Below are 26267 nucleotides of genomic sequence, written 5' to 3' on the forward strand. Positions count from 1 at the left end.
CAAAGGGCTACTTAAAAAAAAATCTTTTTCTGGATTTCAGAGAGGAAGGGAGAGGGAGAGGGAAACATCAATGATGAGAGAGAGCAGAAACCGGTTTGGCTCAGTGGATAGAACATCGGCCTGCGGACTGAAAGGTCCCAGGTTCGATTCCGGTCAAGGGCATGCACCTTGGTTGCGGGCACATCCCCTGTAGGGGGTGTGCAGGAGACAGCTAATCAATGTTTCTCTCTCATCGATGTTTCTAACTCTCTATCCCTCTCTCTTCCTCTCTGTAAAATATCAATAAAATATATTAAAAATAAATAAATAAAACGCATCGTTATTTTTTAAAATAAAATGATGAGAGAGAGATTGATTGGCTGCCTCCTGCACGCCCCCCTGGGGGTGGAGCCTGCACGTTCCCTGTCTGGGAACTGAACTGTGACCTCCTGCTCAACCTCGGGTCCACCCACACCAGCTGAGCGAGAACTAAGTTTTGAGTCTGGCCGACTTCTCCACTGACTGGCCAAGGGCCTCAGTTTTCAGCTCTGTGCAATGGGCACAACCTTCCCCACAGGGAGAGGAGGGGATGGGATGGGGGCAGGGAGGTGAGCTGGGTGTCGGGGGCGCAGACGGGCCTCACTGAGCCTCTCCTCTCTCCCTCTCCCCCCGCAGCCCCCCGGCGCCCGCGCGGAGCATGACCAGTGAGGATGGCGCGCGCCTGCGGCTCCCCGCGCCCCCCGCTGCCGCCCGGTAGGATGTCCTGGCCCCGCGGGGCCCTGCTCTTCCTCTGGCTCTTCTCCCCGCCCCTGGGGGCCGGCGGGGGTGGCGTGGCCTTGGCCGCGGCCGCCGGAGGGGGCTCCCCGCCCGCCACCTCGTGCCCCGCGGCCTGCTCCTGCAGCAACCAGGCCAGCCGGGTCATCTGCACGCGGAGGGATCTGGCCGAGGTGCCGGCCAGCATCCCCGTCAACACGCGGTACCTGAACCTGCAGGAGAATGGCATCCAGGTGAGCCGGCCGCGGGGTGGGCACGGGTGGGCAGGGGGTGGCACAGGGATGGGCACAGGGGTGGGCACAGGGGTGGGCAGGGGTGGCACAGGGAGGGGGCACAGGGGTGGGCACAGTGAGTGGGCACAGGGATGGGCACAGGGAGGGGGCACAGGGGTGGGCACAGGGAGGGGGCACAGGGATGGGCACAGGGAGGGGGCACAGGGGTGGGCACAGGGAGGGGGCACAGGGGTGGGCACAGGGGTGGGCAGGGGTGGCACAGGGAGGGGGCACAGGGGTGGGCACAGGGAGGGGCACAGGGGTGGGCACAGTGAGTGGGCACAGGGATGGGCACAGGGGTGGGCACAGTGAGTGGGCATAGGGATGGGCACAGTGAGTGGGCACAGGGGTGGGCACAGGGAGGGGGCACAGGGAGGGGGCACAAGGGCGGGTCCGGGGTGGCCAGTCCCTGCTCCCTGCGCGGGCGAGGGCCCTCTGAGCGACCTGCCCGCTCTGCAGGGCGGCCCCCGGGCACTGGGGAGACGGTGCCTGGCCCCATCGGCCTGGGCCTGCACGGGGCTCCCTCAGCACCGGGCTCCCGCACTCCGTGCCTGGGTGTTGGGTTCAGGGCGTTGGGCTGGGGCGGAACCACCGGCCCTCGCACAGCAGGACCGGCCTGGCCCTGGGCTGCAGCCCGCGCTGCCCGGTCTGTGGTCTGTGTGCGGCTTCGCCCGCGATGGCGGGTCTGCGCCCGTCTCTGCACCTGGAGAAGGGGGTGAGCCCTGCCTGTGGTTTGGGGTGAGGGTGTAGGATGGTCCTGGCCCAGGAGCCCGCACGGGAGCTGGGGAGGCGGATGGAGCGCTGAGCCCGGGCCGGGTGGTGCATGAAGCCGGTGCTCGCAGGGCGGCCACCACCTGGTTACTCACGGCTGTGACGCCAGCGGCCCTGAGCCAGGCTGTGGGGAGAAAGGTGCCCATTGGAAGCTGGGTCCTTCCTCTGCTCTGTGGGTGCCTGGGGCCAGGTCATCCAGGCTGTGGGGGCGTCCTGGGCACCCTGGGGGCGTCCTGGGCTCCCTGGGGGCGTCCTGGGCTCCCTGGGGGTGTTCTAGGCACCGTGGGGGCGTCCCGGGCTCCGTGGGGGCGTCCCGAGCTCCGTGGGGGCGTCCTGGGGAGTGTGGGGGTGTCCCGGGCACTGTGGGGGCGTCCCGGGCTCCATGGGGGCGTCCTGTGCTCCATGGGGGTGACCTGGGCTCCGTGGGGGTGACTTGGGCTCCGTGGGGGTGACCCGGGCTCAGTGGAGGTGACCTGAGCTCAGTGGGGGCGTCCTGGGCTCCGTGGGGGTGAACTGGGCTCCGTGGGGGTGTCCTGGGCTTAGTGGGGTGTCCTGGGCACCATGGGGGTGTCCCGGGCTCTGTGGCGGCGTCCCGAGCACTGTGGGGGTGTCATGGGCTCCGTGGGGGTGACCCAGGCTCAGTGGGCGTGACCCGGGCTCAGTGGGCATGACCCGGGCTCAGTGGGGGTGTCATGGGCACCGTGGGGTGTTGAGCAGCACCCCTGGCCACTCGGTCCAGCTCCCAGAAAGTCTCCAGATGTTGCACACATTCCGGGGGCCTGGCCGCTGGCTGAGACCCCCGTTCCGAAGGCGTGGGCTCACGGTTCTAGTTTAGGGTTTCAAACCGAGTTCCGTTTGCGTTTAACTGTGTCCGCAAGGACCCCATCCTCAGTGAGCTGGCAGCCGGCGAGCATTTCGTTTGGAGGCAACAATAGGTGCCGGGTCAGCTCTGAGCACCGAGCTTTACCCTAAGTTTTCCCAGGTGCTGCTCAGCAGGAAAACTGGGGTGCCAGTCCCCGTCCCCCGGCCTCTCCCGCCCCAGCCCCAGCCCCAGCCCCAGGGGGAGAGGCCCGGGGCTGCCACTCCCCTCCCCATGCACCCCCCCCCCCATCCTGGGGGCCTGGGACCAGGGCTGTGAGGGGGCAGCGCCCAGGGGTGGCCCGTGGGCCAGGACCAGGAAGCCAGAGTCGGGTCCAGGAACATCGGGGCCTGGCCTCATGCCCTCCCCCCCCCTCCCGCTCCTGCGGGACCCCCCGTGTCCTCTGCTCCGGGCCGCCTCCCCATCACCTCCGAGTCCCCCTCCGTCCCCCCAGCTGCAGCCCTGAAGGGGGACACTGACTCCATTGTCACCGCACACCTGCCCTGCCCTCCACCTGCCCCCCATTTCCTCACCTGGCGGTCACAGATGCCGCCATCCCGGGTGATGCCCAGATCCACACAGCCCATCCCGCCCGCTGCCTCCCCTCCGTCCGTCCGTCTGTCCGTCCAGGGGGCAGGCAATGCAGGAACAGGGACGGCGCTTGGCGGCCAAGTGGCCTGAGTCCCCTCCGGCCGCAGCCCAAGGCCATGCAGCGCCCCCTCTTCTCTTGGGGGGGGAGGGTGTCTCACCGAGCAAACAGTCCGGTCCCACAGGCGGCTGCTGAGCGCCAGGTGCCAGGCCTGCTCTGGGCGCCGGCACAGACCCGCCCAGGACGGGGGAGCTCAGGGGAGCACAGGGCAGCTGCACCCCCAGTTCCTCCCGCCGCCAGTGCCCCGCCCATCCTCCCAGCGGCCCCCGCGGCGCTCGGGACACACCCCTCTGAGGACCACCCCTTCCCCAGGTCCCCACAGGGCGCCACCTTTCCAGCCTCCCGGTCACTCCCCAGCGCTGAGGACTGCCCCCGGTGCCCCAGGAGAACCCCGCCCCGCCCCGCCTTCCTCTCTGGTCGCAGCTCCTCCCCCAGCCCCCCTGCCTGCCCTAACGCACCTGCTAAAAGCCTCGGGGTTTCCTTCTGTGTGGGAGGCCGTGACCTGGGCATCCGGGACACATGGGTGCCTGACGCCGACAGCCAGGCCCTGCCTCCCTGTGCCTACGGCCGGTGGAGACACAGACGCCCTCAGTCAGGCAGTGGCACCCAAGGGTGTGGGGAGGAGTGGGGAGGGGCGTCGCTGGGGAGGCAAGGAGGCAGGGAGGCTGGTGCAGGTGGCACAGGCTTGGAGGTCGGGCATCTGGGGAAGCGCGTTCCCAGCAGGGCTTGGGGTAGGGGGGGGGGGGGCGGTGCTGAGAGGGGGCGGTGAGGCAGAGCCCGCTGGGCCTTGCGGTCCCCGTGAGGAGTTGGGGTCACAGAGGGAGCCGGGGTGGCTGTGCCAGAGGCCGGGCGGGCTCTGATGGGGTTGTGAGGCGCTGGCACGGGCCTGGGACCCGGGACCGCGGGCGGCTGGTGCAGAGCTCAGGAGAGCTGCGGAGGCTCAGGCAGGCTGGGGGGGGGGGCGGGGGCTGGTTCTGGGTCTGTCTGAAGTTGGGAATGACAGGGTTTCCCTGCAGAGGGGAGGAGGGAGGGAGGCAGAGGGAGAGGATGGCTGGGGTTTTGAGCCTGAGCTGGCCCCCCTGGTGGGACCTGCTTGCTCATGTGCCTGTCACCCGGACTCCAAACCTTGGAGCCACATCCCTGTCAGAGTACACGTGTGGCCCCGCGGACATGCATGAGTTCGTGTGTAAATCTCGCTCGGTCTCCTGCACCGTGGCCACGAAAAGGCGCACACAGCCGGGCTGGTGTGGCTCAGTGGTTGAGCATCGACCTGTGAACCAGGGGGTCACAGTTCGATTCCTGCTCAAGGGCACATGCCCAGTTTGCGGGATCGATCCCCAGTGTGGGGCCTGCAGGAGGCAGCCGGTCAATGATTCCCTCTCATCATTGATGTTTCTCTCTCTCTCCATCTCCCTTCTCTCTGAAATCAATAAAAATATATTTTTTCTTTTTTAAAAAAAGGAAAGAGAAAGGCACACCAAAACGGGCTCCCTTCACAGGTCCAAATCCCAGCACTTTTATTCCTTATCCTGGGGTTCCCGCCCCCCACTCTGGAGACCACCGACTCCTGACACTGCCCGCTCCCCGAGGGCAGAGGGTGTCCGTCCACAGAGCGGGTGCTGGCCGTGGCCCAGGCGGCTCAGTGGTTGGAGCATCATCCTGTGCACAGTTGTAGGCCTGACTTCCTCCCAGTCAGGGCACGTACCTGGGTTGCAGGTTCGAATCCCAGTCGGGGCATGCGCAGGAGGCCACCGATCGATGTTTCCTTCTCACATCGATGTTGCTCTCTGTCTCTCCCTCTCCCTTCCTCTCTCTACATACCAATGAAAACCTTTCCTCAGGTGAGGATTTTTTTTTTTTTTTAAGGGCAGTAGATTTGGCCTCTTTACCAGGCACCTTGGAGGTGGCTGGAGCGGGACCATCTGGGGAGCAATTAGAGGCACTTTTAAAAATAACAACTCTTTAATTATACAAATAAAAAAGCAAAAGTTTAGAAACCACCCTTTGTCCCACCATCTGGATATAAATAACTGCTGTTCAGCTTTTGTTTTAAAAGCCTTTCTGGCTCTCATTGTGTGCCTCTGTGCTTGTATTTTTAAATTATTGATTCCAGAGTGAATGCAAATTCATTTAGAAACGCTAGAAAATACAGCTGAACCGCAGGGCAAGCCACGCGCAACCTCACAGCCACCGGGATGCTACACACACACACACACACACACACACACACACACGTCCTTGGCACATGCACAATAGGCTGGGGTTAGGAAACCCATCTTATAGCTTTTCTCTCTCTTCAAATGAAAAATAAATAAAAAAATAAAAAGAGCCCTAGCCGGTTTGGCTCAGCAGATAGAGCATCAGCCTGTGGACCAAATGGTCCAGGGTTCGATTTCGCTCAAGAGCACGTCAATCCATTGCAGGTTCCTTCCCCGGATGGGGACCCTGGTCGGGGTTCCTGCAGGAGGCAACCAATGGACGTGTCTCTCTGTCTTTCCCTCTCTCCTCCACTCTCCCTGAAAATCAATGGGAGAATCTCCTCGCGTGAGGATTAACTAAAAAAAAAGAGAGAGAGAAAATGAAATCACACCATTTCACGCGGGAACGCCACGTGCTCAGGTGGCCGGGGCCTCTCCTTGGGATGATGGTTTAGTCTTGGGGAGAGTTAAACACAAAGGTGACCAGACGTCCCGCTTTTGGCGGGACAGTCCCGATTTTTAGCTAAAAATCGGGACTGTCCCGCCAAAAGCGGGACGTCTGATCACCTTATCAAATGCCCTTTTGTGACATAGCAAGGACGGGGGTGTGGAGGTAGTGGTTTGAATGCTTTCGTGGGCAAGATGATTATTATTATTATTATTATTATTATTTTAATCGCCGGCCTTCCGTGAGGTCTCTCATTCTGTTTGAGGTTGGACCTGGCCTGTGAGCCTTCAAGGCGGAGGCCAGGGGACCAGCCTTCCCTCTGCCTCGTAGCCACAGTGCCCTGAAGGAGCGGGCGGGGCTGGGGCACTGGCTGGGGAAGCATCTGTAGCCGGGCACCCCTGGGTGTCCTGGGGCGGGGGCAGGGCAGGGGCAAGCTCCCACCCCCGGGCTCTCCTCCTGCTCCTGTGGGAGGCGCTGGCTGCAGCCTCCCTCCTCCTCCACCGCCTGCTCCTCCTCCGCTCTTCCCCTCCGTCCCCTCCTCCCGCAGCCAGCCACCCTCCTCCGTTTGCTGTGGGTCTTTCTGCCCGTGTGTGTCCTGGAAAGCGCTTATTGTTGCTGCTTTGTGTGCGTGTATTTTTAATTCATGTAAATGACGCCGTGTTATAGATGGCTTTCTTTGTCTCTGTTTTCCCTCAGCCTGGGTTGTTAAGCGCCATCCACGTGCTGTGTGTGTGTGTGTGTGTGTGTGTGAGAGAGAGAGAGAGAGAGAGAGAGAGAGAGAGACTGCCTGCTCCGTTGCTTTAACTGCTGCAGAATTCCCCTTGATGGGCGCCCTTCGCGCCCTGCCCCCCACCCCAGTCTGGCCAGACACCCAGGGGACTTCCAGCGGCTCCACCACAATCCTCCCTGGGGACCCCTTTGGAATGTGCCCCTGGGGGACTGGTGGCTCAGAGGACATGCACTCGGCCTCATAATGGACTGATCCACCCACGAGGCTTGTAGCCGGCTGCCCTGGGCCCCTCGGGGCCCGTGAGGTCATGTGCACTGGGTGTGTGACAACTCTTGGCAAAAGGTGCATTTCCATCCTCAGAAACGACCCATCCCAAGGAGACACTGATGGGTGCCGCAGGGTCAGGCCAAAGGGCAGCCCAGCCTCCATGGGGCCGCAGAGGCAGCCCGCAGGTCTGATGGTGGGCGTCGGGTAAGCGAGGGACCGCACATCTCACGCGGGAGGTCATGGGTAAGAGGGTCACCGAGCATCTCATGAGGGAGGTTATGGGTAAGAGGGTCACCGAGCATCTCACGCGGGAGGTTATGGGTAAGCGTGTAGCCATGCTTCTCACGCGGGAGGTCATGGGTAAGCAAGTGGCCAGTGCGTCTCACGCGGGAGGTTATGGGTAAACGGGTCGCCATGCATCTCACGCGGGAGGTTATGGGTAAGCGAGTGGCCGCGCGCCTCACGCGGGAGGTTATGGGTAAGCGAGTGGCCACGCATCTCACGCGGGAGGTTATGGGTAAGCGAGTGGCCACACGCCTCACGTGGGAGGTTATAGGTAAGCGGGTCGCCATGCATCTCACGTGGGAAGTTATGGGTAAGCGGGGCGCCATGCTTCTCACGCGGGAGGTTATGGGTAAGCGGGGCGCGGTGTATCTCACGCGGGTGGTTATGGGTAAGCGGGGCGCGGTGCATCTCACGCGGGTGGTTATGGGTAAGCGGGGCGCGGTGCTTCTCACGCGAGGTCACCGGCTGCTGAGGACGGAACTGGAGGAATGAGTGACACAGGAAAGTGCTTCACAGGCAGGATCGCGTTTCCAGAGGCTGCGAGCAGGATGTCCGATTTGTTTTACAACTTAATTTAGAAAGCAGCAGCGGGGGCCGCCCGGAAATGTCGGCAGCGCTTACGATGGGGACAGCGGGGCTCTGACACGTCGTGAAGCCGCCGGGCCTGAGCTCCGTCACCGGGAAACCGGCCTCCCGCCTGGACAGCGTGTGCTAAGCACCGCCATGTGCCAGGCGCGCCCCGGGGCCCTGGGGACCGAGGTCGCCAGCAGATGACAGCTGAGAGGCGACAGCAAGGCCGGCCTCGCCGCGGTCACTGTCATCCTGCTCCGCTCAGAGGAGCGCGGCGCAGGCCCTGCTCCGAGCGCCCAGCCCGGCCCCGTCGAGCCCCTCCCCGGAGTGCACGGCCCCCCGGCTTCGTGGACACCGGCCCCCGGCACCGCTGGCCCAGTGCTCAGCTCAGAGTCCAACCTGTGACATGGCCGAATGGGAGAAGCGCCGCGTCCTGGAGAGCCACGTGGTTTCTGAGCCTCATGACAGCCCCAGGGAGGGACCGTGGGGGTGTCATCCCCACGTGTCACTTGAGCAGATGGAGGCCCCCAGAGCCAGAAGACCCTGGTCCCCAAGGATTCCACCCCCCACAATGAGTTCATCGCCTGCCCTCTCCCCATGGCTCCAAGTCCTAGTTCCACGGGTCCGCTAACTTCAACATCCTGGCCACCCCCCAAGTGGCCCTATTATCCCCATTTTACAGACCAGGAAACTGAGGCAGGGAGGGTGAGGGTGCTGTGCAGGAGGCCACCGTTAGCGAGGGGATTGGGACTTAGCCGGGCAGGCTGGCTGCAGAACTTGATTTCTCTCTTTTAACTCAAGGATGTGTCTTTTATCGATTTTTAGAGAGAGGGGAAGAGACAGAGAGAGAGAAATCTATTGGTTGCCTCTCATATGCACCCCAAAGTGGGGATTGGACCCACAACCTGGGTATGTGCCCTGACTGGGGATGGGACCCACAACCCTTCGGTGCAAGGAAGACCTTACAACCCACTGAGCTTCCCGGCCATGGCCGAACTTGATATCTTTCTCTTTTTAAAAAACAATTTTATTTATGTATTATTTTGTTGTTGACCTGAGGATATCTTTCCATTGATTTTAATAGAGAGTGGGAGAGCCGAAACCGGTTTGGCTCAGTGGTAGAGCGTCGGTCTGCGGACTGAAAGGTCCCGGGTTTGATTCCGGTCAAGGGCATGTACGTTGGCTGCGGGCACATCCCCGGTGGGGGATGTGCAAGAGGCGGCTGGTCGAGGTTTCTCTCTCATTGACATTTCTGGCTCTCTCTCTCCCTTCCTCTCTGTAAAAAAATCAATAAAATATTTTTTTAAAAAAAAGAGAGAGAGAGAGAGAGAGAGAGAGAGAGAGAGAGAACATCAATGTGAGAAAAACACATCTGCACGAGCCCGACCAGGGCCAGACTGGGGAGGAGCCTGAAACCGAGCTACGTGCCCTTGACCAGAACTGAACCCAGGACCCTTTGGTGTGCAGGCCGGTGCTCTATCCACTAAGCCAAACAGGCTAGGGCTGAACCTGATGTCTTGCTTCTTTTCTTTTGTTTGAACTTGATTTCTTAACGTGTTTCTGATGCTCCCTAATTCACAGCTCTCTGGGCCCCGCGCCTGGTGACAGAACTGTGACCCAGTCCTGGCTGCAGGGGCACAGCCTCCTCCCGGCCATTCGGATTCTCACCCACCTCCCTCCCCTCTCCTGGCCTCTGTCTCCCTCCCCTTCCCCTACCCCCACCCACATCATCCCTGTTCCCCTGGCAACAGAACAGGCACTTGCCCCGGGGGCTGTCTGGTCCCAGCCACACCACACAGGGGCGCCCTCTGCTGGGCCCAGATGCAGCCTCAGCCTGCGTCCCTCCCCTCATGCTCCACGCCAGGCGCTCTTCCTCGTGGGTCGTGGGTCCCGTCTCCACCTGGAAACCAGCTCTGAGCAGGAACCCAGCTGAGACCTTGAGTCCCTACGTCCCCCACCGCGTGTCTGACAGGCCCGGCTAGTGCACCTGCAGCACCCAGTCCTGTTCCTGATTGGTTTATTGAGCACCTACTGTGTGCCCTTATGGAGCACCTACTGTGTGCTCTTACTGAACACCTACTGTGTGTCCTTATGGAGCACCTGTGTGTCCTTATGGAGCACCTACTGTGTGCCCTTATTGAGGATCTACTGTGTGCCCTTATTGAGCACCTACTGTGTGCCCTTGTGGAGCACCTACTGTGTGCCCTTATTGAGCACCTACTGTGAGCCCTGCGCTGCACCAACCACAGTGAGCAGGGCAGGTTCACATCCCTGCCCACCTCGAAGCTGGGCCGAGAGACAGGCAGAAGGCACACAGCACAGCTGACCCCTGGACAGGGTCAAACACGTACATACAACTTCTGACTCCCCCAAAACTGGCTTGTCCCTCGGTGTCTACCAGGGGAGGGGGGAGCTGACTCCAGGACCCCCGCCAGACTCCCGTGTCTGCAGATGCTCAAGTGGAAAACGGTGTGGAGCAGTGAACGCAGAGTCCGCCCTAAGCATCCGCGGGCTCCCAGCCGCAGACCCAAACCAGCTCAGGTGTTAATGGGAAAAGCCCACATTACAAGTGGCCCCGCACGGCTCACACCCCGTTGTTCGAGGGCAGAACTGCTGGCTGGAGGGGAGAGCTGGGAGCTGAGCCAGACAGGCAGGAGAGGGCAGGGGGCGGGGCGCCTTCCTGGGAGGGCTGACCCCTCACCCCACTGCCTTAGACCAGAGGGACAGGGGGGCATGGCCTGGGGCCTCCGAGCAGGGATGGTATTTGTTGTTGGTGGAGGCGGAGGTGAGGTGATATTGATCGAAATAGCATAATGGTCTTCCCTAAGGGAGGAGACGCTGGTTCTTTTCTTTTTATTTTTATTTTTCTTTTTTTTTCTTTTTTAATATTTCTATTGATTTTAGAGAGGAAGGGAGAGGGAGGGAGAGATAGAAACATCAATGATGAGTGAGAATCATTGATTGGCTGTCTCCTGCATGCCCTCTACTGGGGATTGAGCCCACAACCCAGGCATGTGCCCTTAACCGGAATCGAACCCGGGACCCTTCAGTCCGCAGGCCGAGGCGCTATCCACTGAGCAACACCGGCTGGGGACACTGGTTCTGACTGGCCACCTGGCGCTGGGCTGGGTGAAGCTGTGATGTCTCCATCGGTGCTTTTTCTCATTTAGTCCTCGGGGCCCTGTCCCCCTGCAGAGGTGGCGAGGCCGGGAGGCCCCGTCTAGGCTGAGGGGCTCACTGAGTGAGGTGCCCGCCAGGCCCAGCCATGTCCTAGGGGTCCCGGGTGGCCCCCCTGGAAAAGGGAGGCGCACCCTTATCTCCGGGAGGGAGGCGATACGAGAAGTCCCCGTGAAAAGTGGTTGGAAAAATAACAATGATTTTTTAAAATTGCGAACGTCAGAAAAGGAACTAACGGGAAAAAGACACAGAAGTGGAGCTTACGACATTTTTACCGGTTCATCGCATTCCGAACGTCTAAAAACAATTTATCTCCATAGTGTTTAGGATGAACCGTGCACTTAATCATCTTCCCACCACCGTTAAATTTTAATAAAGGGCTCCTTGGCAGTTTGTTTTCTTAAAAACCCCAACAGAATGCGGTGGTTTTCCCGGCGTCAGTAACATTAGTAACCACAGCGGGAGCCGGAGGAGGAAGGCGGGAAGCCCCATGAGGCGTCTGTGTCCTTGACCCTGGACACCGAGCCGGCCTGGGCGGGGGTGGCCCAGGGAATGAGGGGACGGAGTGAGGGGACCCTGGGACTCAGGCAAGCAGGCGGCTGTCAGAGGCAGAACCCCAGGCCTGGCTTCTCTGCTGGGGGCAGGGGGAGTGTCTGCCCCGGCACCCGGCCCGCCTTGTCCACCCCCACCACCTCCCCCGTGACCGTGGCCACCAGGGTGCCCGCCCGGCCTCAGAGGGAGTTTAACCACCTGCTCTGCTCCCCGCTCCACCCGGGCGACCCCGGCCACCATGGCGCTCCCTGACGGTGTAGCATGCTCAGTGTCTCTCCTCCCACTGCGGTCAGCTCCGTCCACGGCTGCGTCCCCAGAGCCCGGCGTGGAGCCTGACGCACAGCAGGCGTCGAGTGAGCCGGTGGACACACCATGACATCTGAGCAGGGAGCGGCCGGGCGGCTCAGACACACGGACACGGCGGGCGGGGCGGGGACCTCGGTTCAGGGTGGGCCGGCGGGGCGGGGACCTCGTGCTCCGGTTCAGGGGAGCCCTGGCCGCGGGTTCGACTCCCCACGCAGCCGGAGTGAGGGCGTGTGGCGGGGAGCGAGGCAGGCGGATGCCTGTTGCTGCGGGGTGGGTCCCCGGCAGGGGGCGTGCAGGAGCAGCCGATCCATGCCTCCAGCTCACATCCATGTTTCTCTCTCCCTCTCCCTCTAAAAATCAAACATCTCGTGTGAGGATAGAAAATTAAAGAACTGAAAATAGATGCAGCCCTAACTGGTGTGGCTCAGTGGATAGAGCATCTGTCTGCGGACTGAAAGGTCCCAGGTTCGATTCCGGTCAAGGGCATGTACCTTGGTTGCAGGCACATCCCCAGTAGGGGGTGTGCAGGAGGCAGCTGATCGATGTTTCTAACTCTCTATCCCTCTCCCTTCCTCTTTGTAAAAGTCAATAAAATATATTTTAAAAATAAAATAAAATATTGATTGATTGATATGAGAGAGGGTGGGAGGGGGGAGAGAGAGAGAAACATCAATGATGAGAGAGAATCACGGGTTGGCTGCCTCCTGCACAACCCCCACGGTGGATCGAGCCCACAACCTGGGCACGTGCCCTTGACCAGAATCGAACCCGGCACCCTTCCGTCCTCAGTCCTCCGGCTCTATCCACTGAGCCACCCTGGCGGGGGCGCTATGTTATTAACGGAAGCAGCGGCGAGGCCTGCTTTGAGCTCGGCCAGGGTTTCCCAGGGCGATGATAAGGCGAGGTGAGACGGGTGCATGGCCTCAATGTCCCCCCGGACTTCCCGGGCTCCGGCCGCGCCACTGGCTCTCGTGGCTCCGGGACCGGACACGCCGGCTCCAGACGCCGTCCGACCAGGAACGCTGCGGTGGTGGCGCCTTGCAGGCCGCCACGGGATGGGGAGGAGGCGAGGCTCGGGGCCCACATGGCGGAGCCGGGGCTGCAGGGCTCAGCCCCCCAGCCTCCGGGTCAGCCGCAGGGCCGGCCAGGGGTCCCTCCAGCCCCCCCACCTCCCAGCCCATCGTCCCCAGGAAGCCACTGCTGGCTCAGGCCGGGGGGAGGCAGAGGGAGAGGCGAGGGCAGAGGCAGGGGGAACACGCTGGGCTCAGGGAATTGTGCAGGGGGTGGGGGGTGTCAGGAAGGATGGGGAAGGGGAGGGGGCAGCATGCAGGCCCCTGTGCAGGGACTGTGTCATATGGGATGCAGGTCACACTCGGTCCTCTGGGTCTGCGGCAGGCGTGGGCTCTGGGGGTGACAGGGGTTGGGGGGGTGTGCTGTGAGCGGGAGGGACTGGGAACTGTGGGTAGGAACTAAAAGATGAGATAGAGAGGCCCGGAGACCGGGATGCCAGGACACAGGCTTTATTGGAGAGAAGAGAGCCACTGCCCGCTGCTTCCAGAGAGAGAGAGCGGAAGAGAGCGAGGGCCGGGGGTGCAGGACTTTTTAAGGGGAGGAGAGAGAGGGGACGGGGCTTAGGGCACTCAGCACACGCTGATTGGTGATTAGGGACCTAGGGATTTAGGGATGGGAGCTCAGGGTATTTGGCAGGTGCTGATGGGTGGTTCGGTGCTCAGGAATGTCTGGCCGCAGGTGGAGTTTACGTCAGTCCATCAGTTGGAGGGAGGGAGGATCTATCAGGAACAGACCTCCTGGGGCCGGGTGTCCAGGGGGGCCCGGCTATGGACCGGAGAGGAGGGGACGCAATAGGGAGTTGGGCCAGCTCAGCGGGGGGGGGGGGGGGGGGAGGGACAGCAAGTGTCATACGGCTAGCCATCTCTGGTTGCTGCTGCCCTGGGGCCTCCTCCACCGGTGGTTTCATAGGCGGGGGGGCGGGGTGGGGATAAAATGTGGTTGTGCGCCCGCAGCACCGGAGCCAGGCAGCGCCTGGCAGCCCGCACAGCCTCACACGCCGTCACGCGGGCGGAAACCACGCCAGGGGCCCGGACGGCTGCGTGTGAACAGAGTGGCACACGCTCCCTCGTCAGTGTCAGCTCAATTACACATCGAAATCATACCATTTGGGATCCAGTGGGCTAAATAAACACGGTTAAAGCTGATTTCGCCGGTTTGGGGCTTTCTTTTTTTATTATTATTATTATCCTCACCCCGAGGAGATGTGTGTGTGTGTTTTAATATGTTTTTATTGATTTCAGAGAGGAAGGGAGAAGGAGATAGAAACGTCGGTGATGAGAATCCTTGGTCGGCTGCCTCCTGCACGCCCCACACTGGGGACAGAGCCCACCACCTGGGCATAGGTGTATGTTCAACCACTGAGCCATACTGTCCTGAGCGGGAATTAAACTTGAAGCTTGTTAGTGTGTGTGATGACACTCCAGCCACCTGAGCCCCCACCAGGGCCTGGGTTTTCTCCGAACGTGGCTTTTAGGAAACGTGGGATTCAATAAGTGTCCTGGCTGCGTGGTTGTTTCTTTAACTATTTTTTTAATTTATTTTTTTATTATTAATTTCAGAGAGGAAAGGAGAGAGATAGAAACATTGATGATGAGAGAGAATCATCGGTTGGCTGCCTCCTGCACGCCCCCTACTGGGGAGGATCGAGCCCGCAACCTCTGTCCACTGAGCCAAACCGGTCAGAGCTGATGAGTCTTTTTTTTTTTTTTTTTTAATATATATTATTGATTTTACACAAAGATGAATTGAGAGGAACAGAGAGTTAGAAACATCGATGAGAGAGAGTCATCGATCAGCTGCCTCTTGCACACCCCCCACTGGGGATGTGCCCGCAACCAAGGTACATGCCCTTGACTGGAATCGAACCCGGGACCTTTCAGTCCACAAGCCGATGCTCTATCCACTGAGCCAAACCGGTCCCGGCCTGATGAGTCTTTTTTGTTGGGGTGTAACTTACATATAACAAAATGCCCCTTTTGTGTGTACAGTTTGGGGAGTTGTGACGGTCACATTCACCCGTGGAGGCCCCGCCCCCCAATTTGGAACATTTCTATCGCCCAGGAAGCTCGCTCGCGCCCCTTCCAGCCTGACTCCCCCACACGCACCCTCAGAGACACCTCAGCTCGGCAGGGAGCAGAGCGAACGGGATCCCACCGCGCAGGCGCCTGGCTCCGCCCATCCGCACACCCAGGAGATGCATCTGTGGTTCCTTTTCCCGGCTGAGCCTGGGGCTCCGTGTTCGCACACAACCTGTCCCTTCGCCCTGAGGGGCCTTTGGGCGGCTGCCTGCCGGGCGAGGCTGCAATGACCACAGAGGCTGAATGGGCCTCTGCTCCCGGTTCTGGTGGGAAAAGCCTTGGGAGCGGAAAGGCTGGGTCCCGTGGCAGCTCCGTGTCTACCTTTGCAAGAAACACTCAGCCCCGCCAAGGTTGTGGGTTCGATCCCCAGTCAGGGCACATCCAAGAAGCAACCAATGAATGCACCAATAAGCGGAGCAACACATCAATATTTCTCTCTCCTCCCCCCACCCACCACCAAACATCCATAAAAATCTATTTTCAGCCGAAACCCGTTTGGCTCAGTGGATAGAGCGCCAGCCTGCGGACTGAAAGGTCCCAAGTTCGATTCCGGTCAAGGGCATGTACCTTGGTTGCGGGCACATCCCCAGTAGGGGGTGTGCAAGAGGCAGCAGATCGATGATTCTCTCTCATCGATGTTTCTCTCTATCTCTCTCTCTTCCTCTACATAAGAAATCAATAAAATATATATTTTTAAAAAATATTCTCAAAAAAAATCTATTTTCAAAAATCAAACCACCCTGACTGACTGGTTTGGCTCAGTGGATAGAGCGTCAGCCTGCGGACTGAAAGGTCCCAAGTTTGATTCCGGTCAAGGGCATGTACCTGGGTTGGAGGCACATCCCCAGTAGGAGGTGTGCAGGAGGCAGCTGGTTGATGTTTCTCTCTCTCCCTCTCCCTTCCTCTCTGTAAAAAAAATAAAATAAAATAATCAATAAAACATTAATATATATATATATATATATATATATATATATATATATATATTTTTTTTTTTTTTTAAATCAAACCGCTGAGGCCGGTTTGGCTCAGTGGTAGAGCGTCGGTCTGCGGACTGAGGGGTCCCAGGTTCGATTCCGGTCAAGGGCATGTACGTTGGTTGTGGGCACATCCCCGGTGGGGGGTGTGCAGGAGGCAGCTAATCGATGACTCTCTCTCATCGATGTTTCTAGCTCTCTCTCTCTCTTCCTCTCTGTACAAAATCAATAAAATATATTTTAAAAAAATAATAATAATAATCAATAAAACATTAAAATATATATATTTTTTAAATCAAACCGTTTTTCCAAAATAGCGTCGTGGTCATCCTCTCCCCCTAGCAGAGGCGGGGGAGAGAGCTGGGACCCTCTGCCCACAGCCGCCAGCACTTGGCGACCCGGTGCTCAGGGTCCATCGTTACCTGCGTTACTGACGGTGTCTCCCCTCCCCCCCCCCCCAGGTGATCCGCACCGACACCTTCAAGCACCTGCGCCACCTGGAGATCCTGCAGCTGAGCAAGAACCTGGTGCGCAAGATCGAGGTGGGCGCCTTCAACGGGCTGCCCAGCCTGAACACGCTGGAGCTGTTCGACAACCGGCTGACCACGGTGCCCACGCAGGCCTTCGAGTACCTGTCGAAGCTGCGTGAGCTGTGGCTGCGCAACAACCCCATCGAGAGCATCCCGTCCTACGCCTTCAACCGCGTGCCCTCGCTGCGGCGCCTGGACCTGGGCGAGCTCAAGCGGCTGGAGTACATCTCGGAGGCGGCCTTCGAGGGCCTGGTCAACCTGCGCTACCTCAACCTGGGCATGTGCAACCTCAAGGACATCCCCAACCTGACCGCGCTGGTGCGGCTGGAGGAGCTGGAGCTGTCGGGCAACCGGCTGGACCTGATCCGCCCGGGCTCCTTCCAGGGCCTCACGAGCCTGCGCAAGCTGTGGCTCATGCACGCCCAGGTGGCCACCATCGAGCGCAACGCCTTCGACGACCTCAAGTCGCTGGAGGAGCTCAACCTGTCCCACAACAACCTCATGTCGCTGCCCCACGACCTCTTCACGCCCCTGCACCGCCTCGAGCGCGTGCACCTCAACCACAACCCCTGGCACTGCAACTGCGACGTGCTGTGGCTCAGCTGGTGGCTCAAGGAGACGGTGCCCAGCAACACCACGTGCTGCGCGCGCTGCCACGCGCCCGCCGGCCTCAAGGGGCGCTACATCGGCGAGCTGGACCAGTCGCACTTCACCTGCTACGCGCCCGTCATCGTGGAGCCGCCCACGGACCTCAACGTCACGGAGGGCATGGCGGCCGAGCTCAAGTGCCGCACGGGCACCTCCATGACGTCGGTCAACTGGCTCACGCCCAACGGCACCCTCATGACGCACGGCTCCTACCGGGTGCGCATCTCCGTGCTGCACGACGGCACGCTCAACTTCACCAACGTCACGGTGCAGGACACGGGCCAGTACACGTGCATGGTGACGAACTCGGCGGGCAACACCACCGCCTCGGCCACGCTCAACGTCTCGGCCGTGGACCCGGTGGCGGCCGGAGGGGCAGCCGGGGGCCCCGGGGGTCCCGGGGGCGGCCCCGGGGGCGGGGGCAGCGGTGGCGCCTACACCTACTTCACCACGGTGACCGTGGAGACGCTGGAGTCGCAGCCCGGCGGCGGCGGCGGCGAGGAGGCCCTGCAGACGCGGGGGGCGGACAAGGAGCCCCCCGGGCCCACGACGGACGGCGCGTGGGGCGGGGGCCGGCCCGGGGAGGCGGCGGCGGGCGGCGCGGCCTCGGCCTCGGCCTCCGCGTCCTCCACCACGGCGCCCGCGCCGCGCTCCTCGCGGCCCACGGAGAAGGCGTTCACCGTGCCCATCACGGACGTGACGGAGAACGCGCTCAAGGACCTGGACGACGTGATGAAGACCACCAAGATCATCATCGGCTGCTTCGTGGCCATCACGTTCATGGCCGCCGTCATGCTCGTGGCCTTCTACAAGCTGCGCAAGCAGCACCAGCTCCACAAGCACCACGGCCCCACGCGCACCGTGGAGATCATCAACGTGGAGGACGAGCTGCCCGCCGCCTCGGCGGTGTCCGTGGCCGCGGCGGGGGGCGCGGGCGGCGCGGGCGGCGGCGGGGACAGCCACCTGGCCCTGCCCGCCCTGGAGCGCGACCACCTCGCCCACCACCGCTACGTGGCGGCCGCCTTCAAGGCGCACTACGGCGGCGGCGCCAACCCCGGCGGCAGCTGCGGCGGCGGCAAGGGCCCGCCCGGCCTCAACTCCATCCACGAACCTCTGCTCTTCAAGAGCGGCTCCAAGGAGAACGTGCAGGAGACGCAGATCTGACGCGGGGGGGGGGACCCCGCGGGGTGGGGCGCGCCGATCTGGCTCCGCCCCTGGGCGATCGGGGACCCTGCCCGCAGCCCCAGCCCCTCGGACTTGCGCTGGGGACGGTCGGTCGGTCGGTCGGTCGGGGAACACGGGGCTCGGAGCCTTTGCCCGCGGACCCCGGGGCGGCTGGCCCAGCGAGGACAGGGTGGGCCCCGGGCGCGGAGCCCGCGGTTCCGGCCTCGCCCCCGTCCATCCCCGGGGACTGGAGGGGGCGCAGGACTCCTAAGCGGCCAGGACACCCAGCCCTCCGCGCGCCCCGCTTCTCCCCCCGGCTCCCCCCCCCCCGCCGCCCCGCCCTCCACCTCCCCAGGGGAGAGGAGGGCAGCTTTTTTGAGGGGCGTCTTCGCCCTCGTCCCCCGACAGCCCCCCTTTTAAGATTCATTTTTTTTGCAGTTTGACGCCTGCCCGCCCTCCCCTTCCCACCCTTCCCCCCTCCAAACGGAAGAGACAGACAGACACGTGGTCGCCGGCGCCTCCAGACACCCTGGCCCGCCCCCTCCCGCGCCCACCCGGCCCCGGGACCCTGAGCTGGGGGGGCGCCCCAGCGCTCACCCCCCAACACACACACACACACACACACACACACACACAGACTCTTTTGATACTGAAGGGAGGTTTGCGGCAACGACTACCTGCTCTGTAATTACTTTAAAAAAAAAAAAAACACGGAAAAAGTAAAAAAATATTTTTTGGGTCATGAAAGCATGGAACACGGAGAGAACGCAGTGAGTGTGGATGGGGAACTGAAGGAGAGGGTGTCACGGGGCCTGCAGGGGGTTGTGACCCTTCACCCTTGACCCCGGAGGCCCCAGGAGGAACCCCATCGCCTGGCACTAGTATGTCACCTCCCCACAGCCCTTCTGAGGCAGGTCTTGGGGTGCTCGCTCCGCCCCCCGCCTCTCAGCAGAAACGGAGGGGCCGGAGTAGTTTCCTGGGGCTGCCATAAAAACAGAGATCCGGGAGGGGGGCTGGGGGGCCTGGCTGGTGACCCCAGACGGTCCCCGGCTGGCAGTAGCTTTACCCACACCCCCCTGCGTCTCCACGTCGCCGTTTCTCTGAGCACGCCCGCCTCTGTGTCCCCGCTCCCCCCCTTTTTTAAAAAAAATATATATTTTATTGATTTTTTTATAGAGAGGGAGAGGGATAGAGAATTAGAAGCATCCATCAGCTGCCTCCTGCACACTCCCCACTGGGTATGTGCCCGAAACTTAGGTACATGCCCTTGACCGGAATCGAACCTGGGACCCTTCAGTCCGCAGGCTGATGATCTATCCTCCCAGCCCAACCAGCTAGGGCTGACATTGTCTTGTAAGTGCAGAGGCCGGAGGGATGGGGTCCAGGCCTGGGGGTGGGGGGCTGCACTGTCCCTCAGGGCAGGGGCCGCATGCAGAGCCCACCCCCGGGGCTAGCAGCGGGTGGTGGGAGCAGGGAGGCCAAGGTTTGAGCCTCCAGAAGCCTGGGCGCCTGGGGCGGCCATGCGAACTGTAGCCAGACAGAGGCGGGTCCACTCAGGAGGAGGTTCGGCCACGCACACGCAGGGCCGGGCCCCGGGAGCAGGCCTGGTCTCAGCCCCCTCTTCCCCCTCCCCTCAGCCCAGCCTGGCCCTGTACGGAGCAGGGCTGGGTGCTGTGAAGGACACCCAGGCCCCCGGAGGGGAGGACAGAGGTGGGGGCCCACAGCAGTCCGTCTTAAAGCATCTTCCTCCCTCGCGGACAGAGGCAGCGGCCACCATGGCTGGGACTCGGGCCCTTTCCCGCCTGCGCCTGTCTGCTCGGGACTCTCCCTCGCTCCCTCTTTCATGCTCTCTTTCTCCCTCGTCCTCTTTCAGAGCCATCCTGGTTGCCATGGCAACGCTGCGGCGGGTACCAGGTGGCGGCTGGGGGCAGGGAGCCGCGCTGCTGCAGAGCGCCGCCATTTCCGATGCCAGGCACACCAGGCGCGCTGGCTGGGGCGGCTCATGGCGTTGGGGGGGGGGGGGGGACCGAGGGGACGTGGGGAGGGAAGGAGGGACTGTGTGGGGGTGAGAACACAACACTGGGAGGGGGTGCTGCTGGCCTGGTGGCCGGGGAGGAGGAGGAGGAGGAAGGGTCCCAAGTCAAGGCGAACTGAGGGAGGTCCGGGCCCGGGGTTGGGGTAGCCGATTCCATCCCGCCCCCTTGTGGGGAGACGAGGAACGGCCAGGCGAGGCCAGGCCTCCAGACCTTGCGGAGGGGAGATGAGGGCCTGGCCTGGCCGGGGACAGAATGGCTGCCAGCCCAGGTGGGATGGGGGTGGGGCTGGAAAGATGGAGGTCCAGGGAGGCAGGGACGAAGCAGAGGGATCCGAGAGAGACACAGAGACCCAAATGGAGGAACGTTTGCCAAGGCCTGGGGGGGGGGGGGGGGAGTGCCCGCGGGGGGTTGGGGGAGGGGGCATTGGAAACGCAGGAGCCAGGGCACAGACTGAGAGCCCCAGTCCCCGTCACCATCTCTCCTCCCTGCTCCCAAACTCCACCCCCACCCCAAGCAGGATGCAGTTTCCATGACAACCTGGCCGGCCAGAAAAGGGGGCGGGGGACTGCAGAGGAAATTTTCCACATCAGCAGCAAGGGAGGAGGGAGGAGGCAGGGAAGCCACTGGCCCACACGGTGGGGGCCACGCAGGGCCCCTGGAGCCCCAGATCACCATGCCACACACACACACACCCCCCACGCCCCGAGGACCATCACCCGCCTCCGCCCAGCAAACTGGCACCCTCACCGCTGGGCTGCGGGGAAGGGGGACGGCTTGGGAGAGGCTCAAGGGTCAAATGTCCAAAGATCAGCGGCTGCCCAGGCCTCCTGTGTGTGTGTGTGTGCGCAGGGCGGGCAGCCAGCAGCAGACGGAGCTCGGACCGCAGGCCAGACCACCAGACGCGAGGACATGGCCCTGGACAGGGTCCCGCGGAGGGTGGGGGTGGTGGGCTATGGCCGTCTCGGTGAGTCCCTGGCCGTCTAGGGCTCTTCCCCAGGCCCCTCCCTGAAGCCCCCCAAGCCCTGTGTCCCCCACAAACGCACCTGTCACCCGTGTCGGTGTCTGCGCCCTGGCTGGCTGGCTGCCTGAGTGGCCTCTACTCCCCACCGCGGGGGTCTGTCCCCCTCCCCCTGGGTCTCCGACCCCTCCCCCTGGGTCTTCGTCCCCTGCGCTCTGAGTCTCTCTCCCTCCTCCCAGGACAGTCCCTGGTCTCCCACCTGCTGACTCAGGGGCCGGAACTGGGCCTCCAACTGGTCTTTGTCTGGAATCGGGACCCGGGACGCCTGGCAGGGAAAGTGCCCCCCTCCCTGCAGCTGCAGGACCTCGGCGATCTTGGGGAGAGGTCAGTGGCCTTTGCCCTGAGAGACCGGGGCTCCCTGAGCTTCTGTGTGACCTCAGGCAAGCCCCCCGCCCTCTCTGGGCCTTGCGTCACCCAAGTATGAGCTGGGACAAGCCCGCCCATCCCGTTTCCCCTCCCAGGCCGAGTGGAGAGGGACAGGCCACTACAGACTGAGGAAATCAGGGGGATGGGGGGGAGGCCTACTCTCTCTCCAAGGTCCCCCCCCCTCTCCCCCCTCTCCTAGGCACCCTGACCTTGTGGTGGAAGTGGCCCACCCCAAAATCATCCAGGAATCTGGGGCGCAGATCCTGCGCCATGCCAACCTCCTGGTGAGCCCTCCCCTTCCTCCTTGGCCCCACCCCACCCCACCCCAGTGGAGATGGGGTCCCCTGACCTCTGCCCACGCACCTTCACCCACCCCAGGTGGGGTCTCCCTCAGCCCTGGCTGACCAGGCCACAGAGCGACGGCTCCTGGAGGCCTCAAAACGCTGGAACCACGCCGTGTTCGTGGCCCGGGGGGCCCTGTGGGGCACAGAGGACATCAGCAGATTGGACTCGGCCGGGGGCCTCCAGGTGAGGGCCTGTGGGGGTCCCCAGGAAGCGGAGGGGCTTTGCACAGACTCCCCCCGCCCCCCTGACCCTGGCTGACACTTCCAGAGCCTCCGTGTCACTATGGCTACCCATCCCGATGGCTTCCGGCTGGAGGGACCCCTGGCTGCAGCGCGGAGCACCGGGCCTCGCACTGTGCTCTACGAAGGCCCCGTCCGCGGGCTCTGCCCCTTTGCCCCCCGCAACTCCAACACCATGGCAGCCGCCGCCCTGGCGGCCCCCAGCCTGGGTTTCGACCGCGTGATCGGCGTGCTTGTGGCGGACCTCAGGTGAGACACGCGGAGCCCCTGGGGGATGGACTGGGGCCGGCCAGACAGACACACTGACCACCCTGCTCGCCGCAGCCTCACGGACATGCACGTGGTGGACGTGGAGCTGCGGGGACCCCCAGGTCCCACCGGACAAAGCTTCGCCGTGCACACCCACAGAGAGAACCCCGCCGCGCCCGGCGCCGTCACGGGCTCTGCCACGGTCACTGCCTTCTGGCGCAGCCTCCTGGGTACGGCCAGGCCCTGCAGCGTCAGTGGCCCGGGTCCCGGCCCCGGGCCCTGTGCTCCGCAGAGCTGGGGTCTCGGGCTCTGGCTCTGCAGTTCTGCTTCTGTCTCTGTTGGCTGATCTTTATTCCTTGGCCACCTAGGCCATGGCTTTGAACCCTTTCCCTCCTCTCCCCATCTCTGGATGCTCTCCCGGGGTCTGTGTGTGTCTCCTCCCCACCCCCACCCCGGTGTGCCCCTCTGTTCCTTCCTCCAGGTGTGTCTGTCTCATCCCCCGTTATCTACCCGCAGGCTGCTGCCAGCTCCCCTCCAGGCCCGGGATCCACATCTGCTGAGATGTCTCCTCCCCAGGACATCCTCATCTCATTTCCCTCCCCCCGCGCCGCCATGCGGCCGCTGCCCTGGCCTCAGTTTCCCCGGACCGCCCCCCACCCCCCCCCCCCCCCCCGCGTCTCAGTAAAGTTGCGCAGGCTGGTTAGTCTTCTGTGACGTCACGCTGCGTCTGCACACGGGGCATCAGGCCACCTCAGGGGGCGGGCTCGGCGGGGAGCAACCAGCCGGGAAGCCATCGCGAGAACCTAGCTACTACATGTCCCAGAATCCTCTGAGCGGCAGGGAGAGAGGGGGGGAAGCGGATGCGAGGGCCTCTGCAGAGAGCGCACTAACCGAGGTTCACCGCCAAGAGTGGCGGAAGGCAGAGAGGACTTCCGGGCCACGCCGCCCAGACGTTCCTCGCGGAGGCCGCCGGGAGTTGTAGTCTGGACCGCGGGGGCGCCGGGAGCTGTAGTCCGCGCCGCCTGCCCAGTCAGCGCCGAGCTTCCGGCTCCGCACTCTCGCAGCCCAGCGTCGCTGCCCACGGGGATGCGGGAGCCTCTGGTTCCGGGGAGCAGAGAGCAGGCGGGGTGAGGGGCGTTGCTTGGCAACGGGCAAGCGCCGCGGCTGGGGTGTGGGTTGGGGAAGGGGCTCTGCTGCCGGGTGCCAACTGCGAGAGAAAACCCTGCTGCTTAGAGATGGGAGGGGAGTCGTCCGTTGCTAAGCGACCAAAAGAGACCCTGTTACCTAGAGACTGGAGAAGGATCCCTCTGTTGCTAAGTAACTAAAGGAGAGACTTGTTATCTAATGGGGTGGGGGGTTCTCTGTTGCTAGGTAACCAGGGTGGGAGCCTGTCACCTACAGACGGGAGGGGGGTTCCTTTGTTGCTGGGGGAGCAGAAAAGGGGGCCTTTTTGCTTCGGGATGGGGGGTGGGGGTGCCCTGTTGCCGGGAGGGGGGCCGGGGAGCAGGGTCAGCCCCCCCCCTCCCTTCCCTCAGACTGTACCCAGCCCCCGCCGCAGTGGTAAATGGTGGTGCTTCCGGAGCCTGCTGACAGGTTGGGCCTCCAGCTCCCGGTCCGTCTCCTGAGCACCTTCTCCTGCGCCCCCTCGCAGGAGTGAAGGGCGGCATGTCCCAGGGCTCAGGAGCTCAGCCGAAACCCTCTGTGTACCACGAGCGGCAGCGCCTGGAGCTGTGTGCCATCCACGCCCTCAACAACGTCCTGCAGCAGCGGCTCTTTAGCCAGGAGGCTGCCGATGAGATCTGCAAGAGGTGACCTCACCCGCCCCGCCCTGGGACCACCGCCCGGGACAGAGCCCACCCCCCGCTGGGCGGCCCGGGACCTGCGGCCCTCTGCACCTGCCCATCCGCAGGGGCTCCCGCCCTCAGGCCTCGCCCTCCCTCCTCTGGGCCTTTACCCCCTCCCCTGGCCTGTCTGGGCCCTGGGCCCATTCCCCTCTGGCCCCAGCTTCTGGTTTTCCCCCTCCGATCCACCTGCACCTGCCCCAGCGCTGCCCCCGCCCCTCCCCTGGCTCCCCAGCACCCCTGGGAGCAGCCCCCAGGCCCTGCGTGCTCTGCTCCCCAACGTCTCTGCAGCTTCAGGTCTCACTGCTCCCCCAAAACCCCATTTCCTCTCCAGGAGGCCTCTGGGCCTTGGCGTGGCCTGTTCATCTTAGCCTAGAATGTTCCTCCTCACTGTGCAAGATTTCAAACGCTTCTTTATTGAGTCTCTGCTTCCACCCCCCTCCCCCACCACCACACACACACACACACACACACACACACACCCCTGGTCCCAGCTCAGGCCCCTCCGTCCCCCAGGCCCTCCCCGTGGCCTCCAGAACAGGGGGCGGCCTCCAGAACAGGGGCGGCCAGCGCTCTCACGCCACGGCCTGGCCTGGCCCGAGACCCAGAGTCCAGGGTCAGGGAAACACACACAGAAAAATGCCACACACATCTGCCCCTCTCTGCCCTGCCCTGCCCACCAAGGGCCGGAGAGAGGACAAAGGCGCCATTGTTCAGAGTGGGGGGCTCAGAGAGACAGCGGGCTGGGGGGCCTCCGAGGGGAGAGGGGAGAGGGGAAGCTGGGGGCAGGGGCACAGAGCTGTGGCTGGAAAAGGGGGGAGGGGACCGAGGGCCTGGGCCTCCATCCTGGTGATGGCGCACCAGGGCGGCCTGGGGGCGGGGGGCGGCGGCAGGGGCAGTGACAGGCGTGGGAACAGCCCTGGGCCCTGTGGGAGGGGGCTGGAGGGGACTGGGGGCGGGGTGAGGGTCCAGGGGGAGGAGGACAAGGGCTCAGCAGGGAGGTGTGGCTGGAGGAGGGGGTGGGGGAAGGGAGGCAGATAGAGGGGAGGGAGGCAGATAGAGGGGAGGGAGGCAGATGGGGGGGGCAGGCGGGATGGGGGAGAGCTCCGATGCTGGTGACTCGCAGACCCTGGGGCTCTCACGCTTTGTGGGGAGGGGGAGATCTTCCTAGGGGCCCAGCTCAGTCTCTGACCCCCCCCCCACCAGGTTGGCCCCGGACTGCCGGCTGAACCCCCACCGCAGCTTCCTGGGCACCGGCAACTATGACATCAATGTGATCATGGCGGCCCTGCAGGGGCTGGGCCTGACCGCCGTGTGGTGGGACCGCAGGAGGTGGGACCTGAGGCTCCATCCGGGCAGGGGGGGGGGAGGGGAGGGAGAGAGGGGGGAGGGAGGAGGGGGAGATGGCCGCAGGTTTGCATGGCGGACGCTGGCTGGTGGGCCGATGGGTTGGAGGTGGTGGGTACCTTCATGGGAACTGGGTGGCTGGATGTGTGGCGTGGGTGGTGCCTGGGCGAGGGGCTGCGTGAATGGGCAGGTAAGTGAGGGGCTGAGTGAACCAAGGATGGGTAAGGAGTGGGCAGGCAGTGGACGGGGATGGGTGGCTGGGTGGGCAGCGTAGATGAGTCGGGTGGGAGGTGGGGAGGTGTGTGGGTAAGGGAGCTGGCTGGGCGAGTGCTGTCTGGGATGAGGGGTGGCTGGTGGCTGGGAGCTGTGGGTGGGGGAGGGCAGGAGGGGGAGGTGGGTGGAGGGCAGAGGCGTGGAGAGGGGGTGGAGCGTTGGGCGGGAGGTGGAGGTGGTGGTGGATGGTGGTTGGGGGCTCGGATGGGTGGGGGGTGGAGGGGCGGGAGGGGGTGACGGGGGGTCAG

The 26267-nt window shown here is 62.9% G+C and overlaps 3 protein-coding genes across 3 annotated transcripts; all 3 read left to right on the forward strand.

The window, feature by feature from the left end:
- Window positions 1–634: 634 nt before the first annotated feature.
- On the forward strand, window positions 635–18456 carry LRRC4B (leucine rich repeat containing 4B). Its single transcript, XM_084907435.1, has 2 exons — window positions 635–986; window positions 16425–18456. The coding sequence occupies exons 1-2, from the start codon at window positions 690–692 to the stop codon at window positions 18303–18305; spliced, it is 2178 nt and encodes a 725-aa protein (XP_084763561.1). The 5' UTR covers window positions 635–689; the 3' UTR covers window positions 18306–18456.
- A 2379-nt stretch (window positions 18457–20835) lies between these two features.
- Window positions 20836–23259, forward strand: ASPDH (aspartate dehydrogenase domain containing). Its single transcript, XM_084907443.1, has 7 exons — window positions 20836–21305; window positions 21539–21683; window positions 21925–22009; window positions 22104–22253; window positions 22338–22558; window positions 22634–22788; window positions 23075–23259. Exons 1-7 carry the CDS (start codon window positions 21251–21253, stop codon window positions 23116–23118), a joined length of 855 nt encoding a protein of 284 aa, XP_084763569.1. The 5' UTR covers window positions 20836–21250; the 3' UTR covers window positions 23119–23259.
- Window positions 23260–23717: 458 nt separating this feature from the next.
- On the forward strand, window positions 23718–25754 carry JOSD2 (Josephin domain containing 2; the record flags this gene model as incomplete). The annotated part of the gene is made up of 3 exons (XM_084907444.1): window positions 23718–23875; window positions 24210–24366; window positions 25606–25754. Coding segments are annotated over exons 1-3 (388 nt in total), but the record flags the coding sequence as incomplete, so codon positions are not given.
- Between the last annotated feature and the right edge of the window lie 513 nt (window positions 25755–26267).

This window comes from Pipistrellus hanaki, assembly GCF_964339955.1.
Source record: "Pipistrellus hanaki genome assembly, contig: scaffold_82, whole genome shotgun sequence".
Taxonomy (NCBI): domain Eukaryota; kingdom Metazoa; phylum Chordata; class Mammalia; order Chiroptera; family Vespertilionidae; genus Pipistrellus; species Pipistrellus hanaki.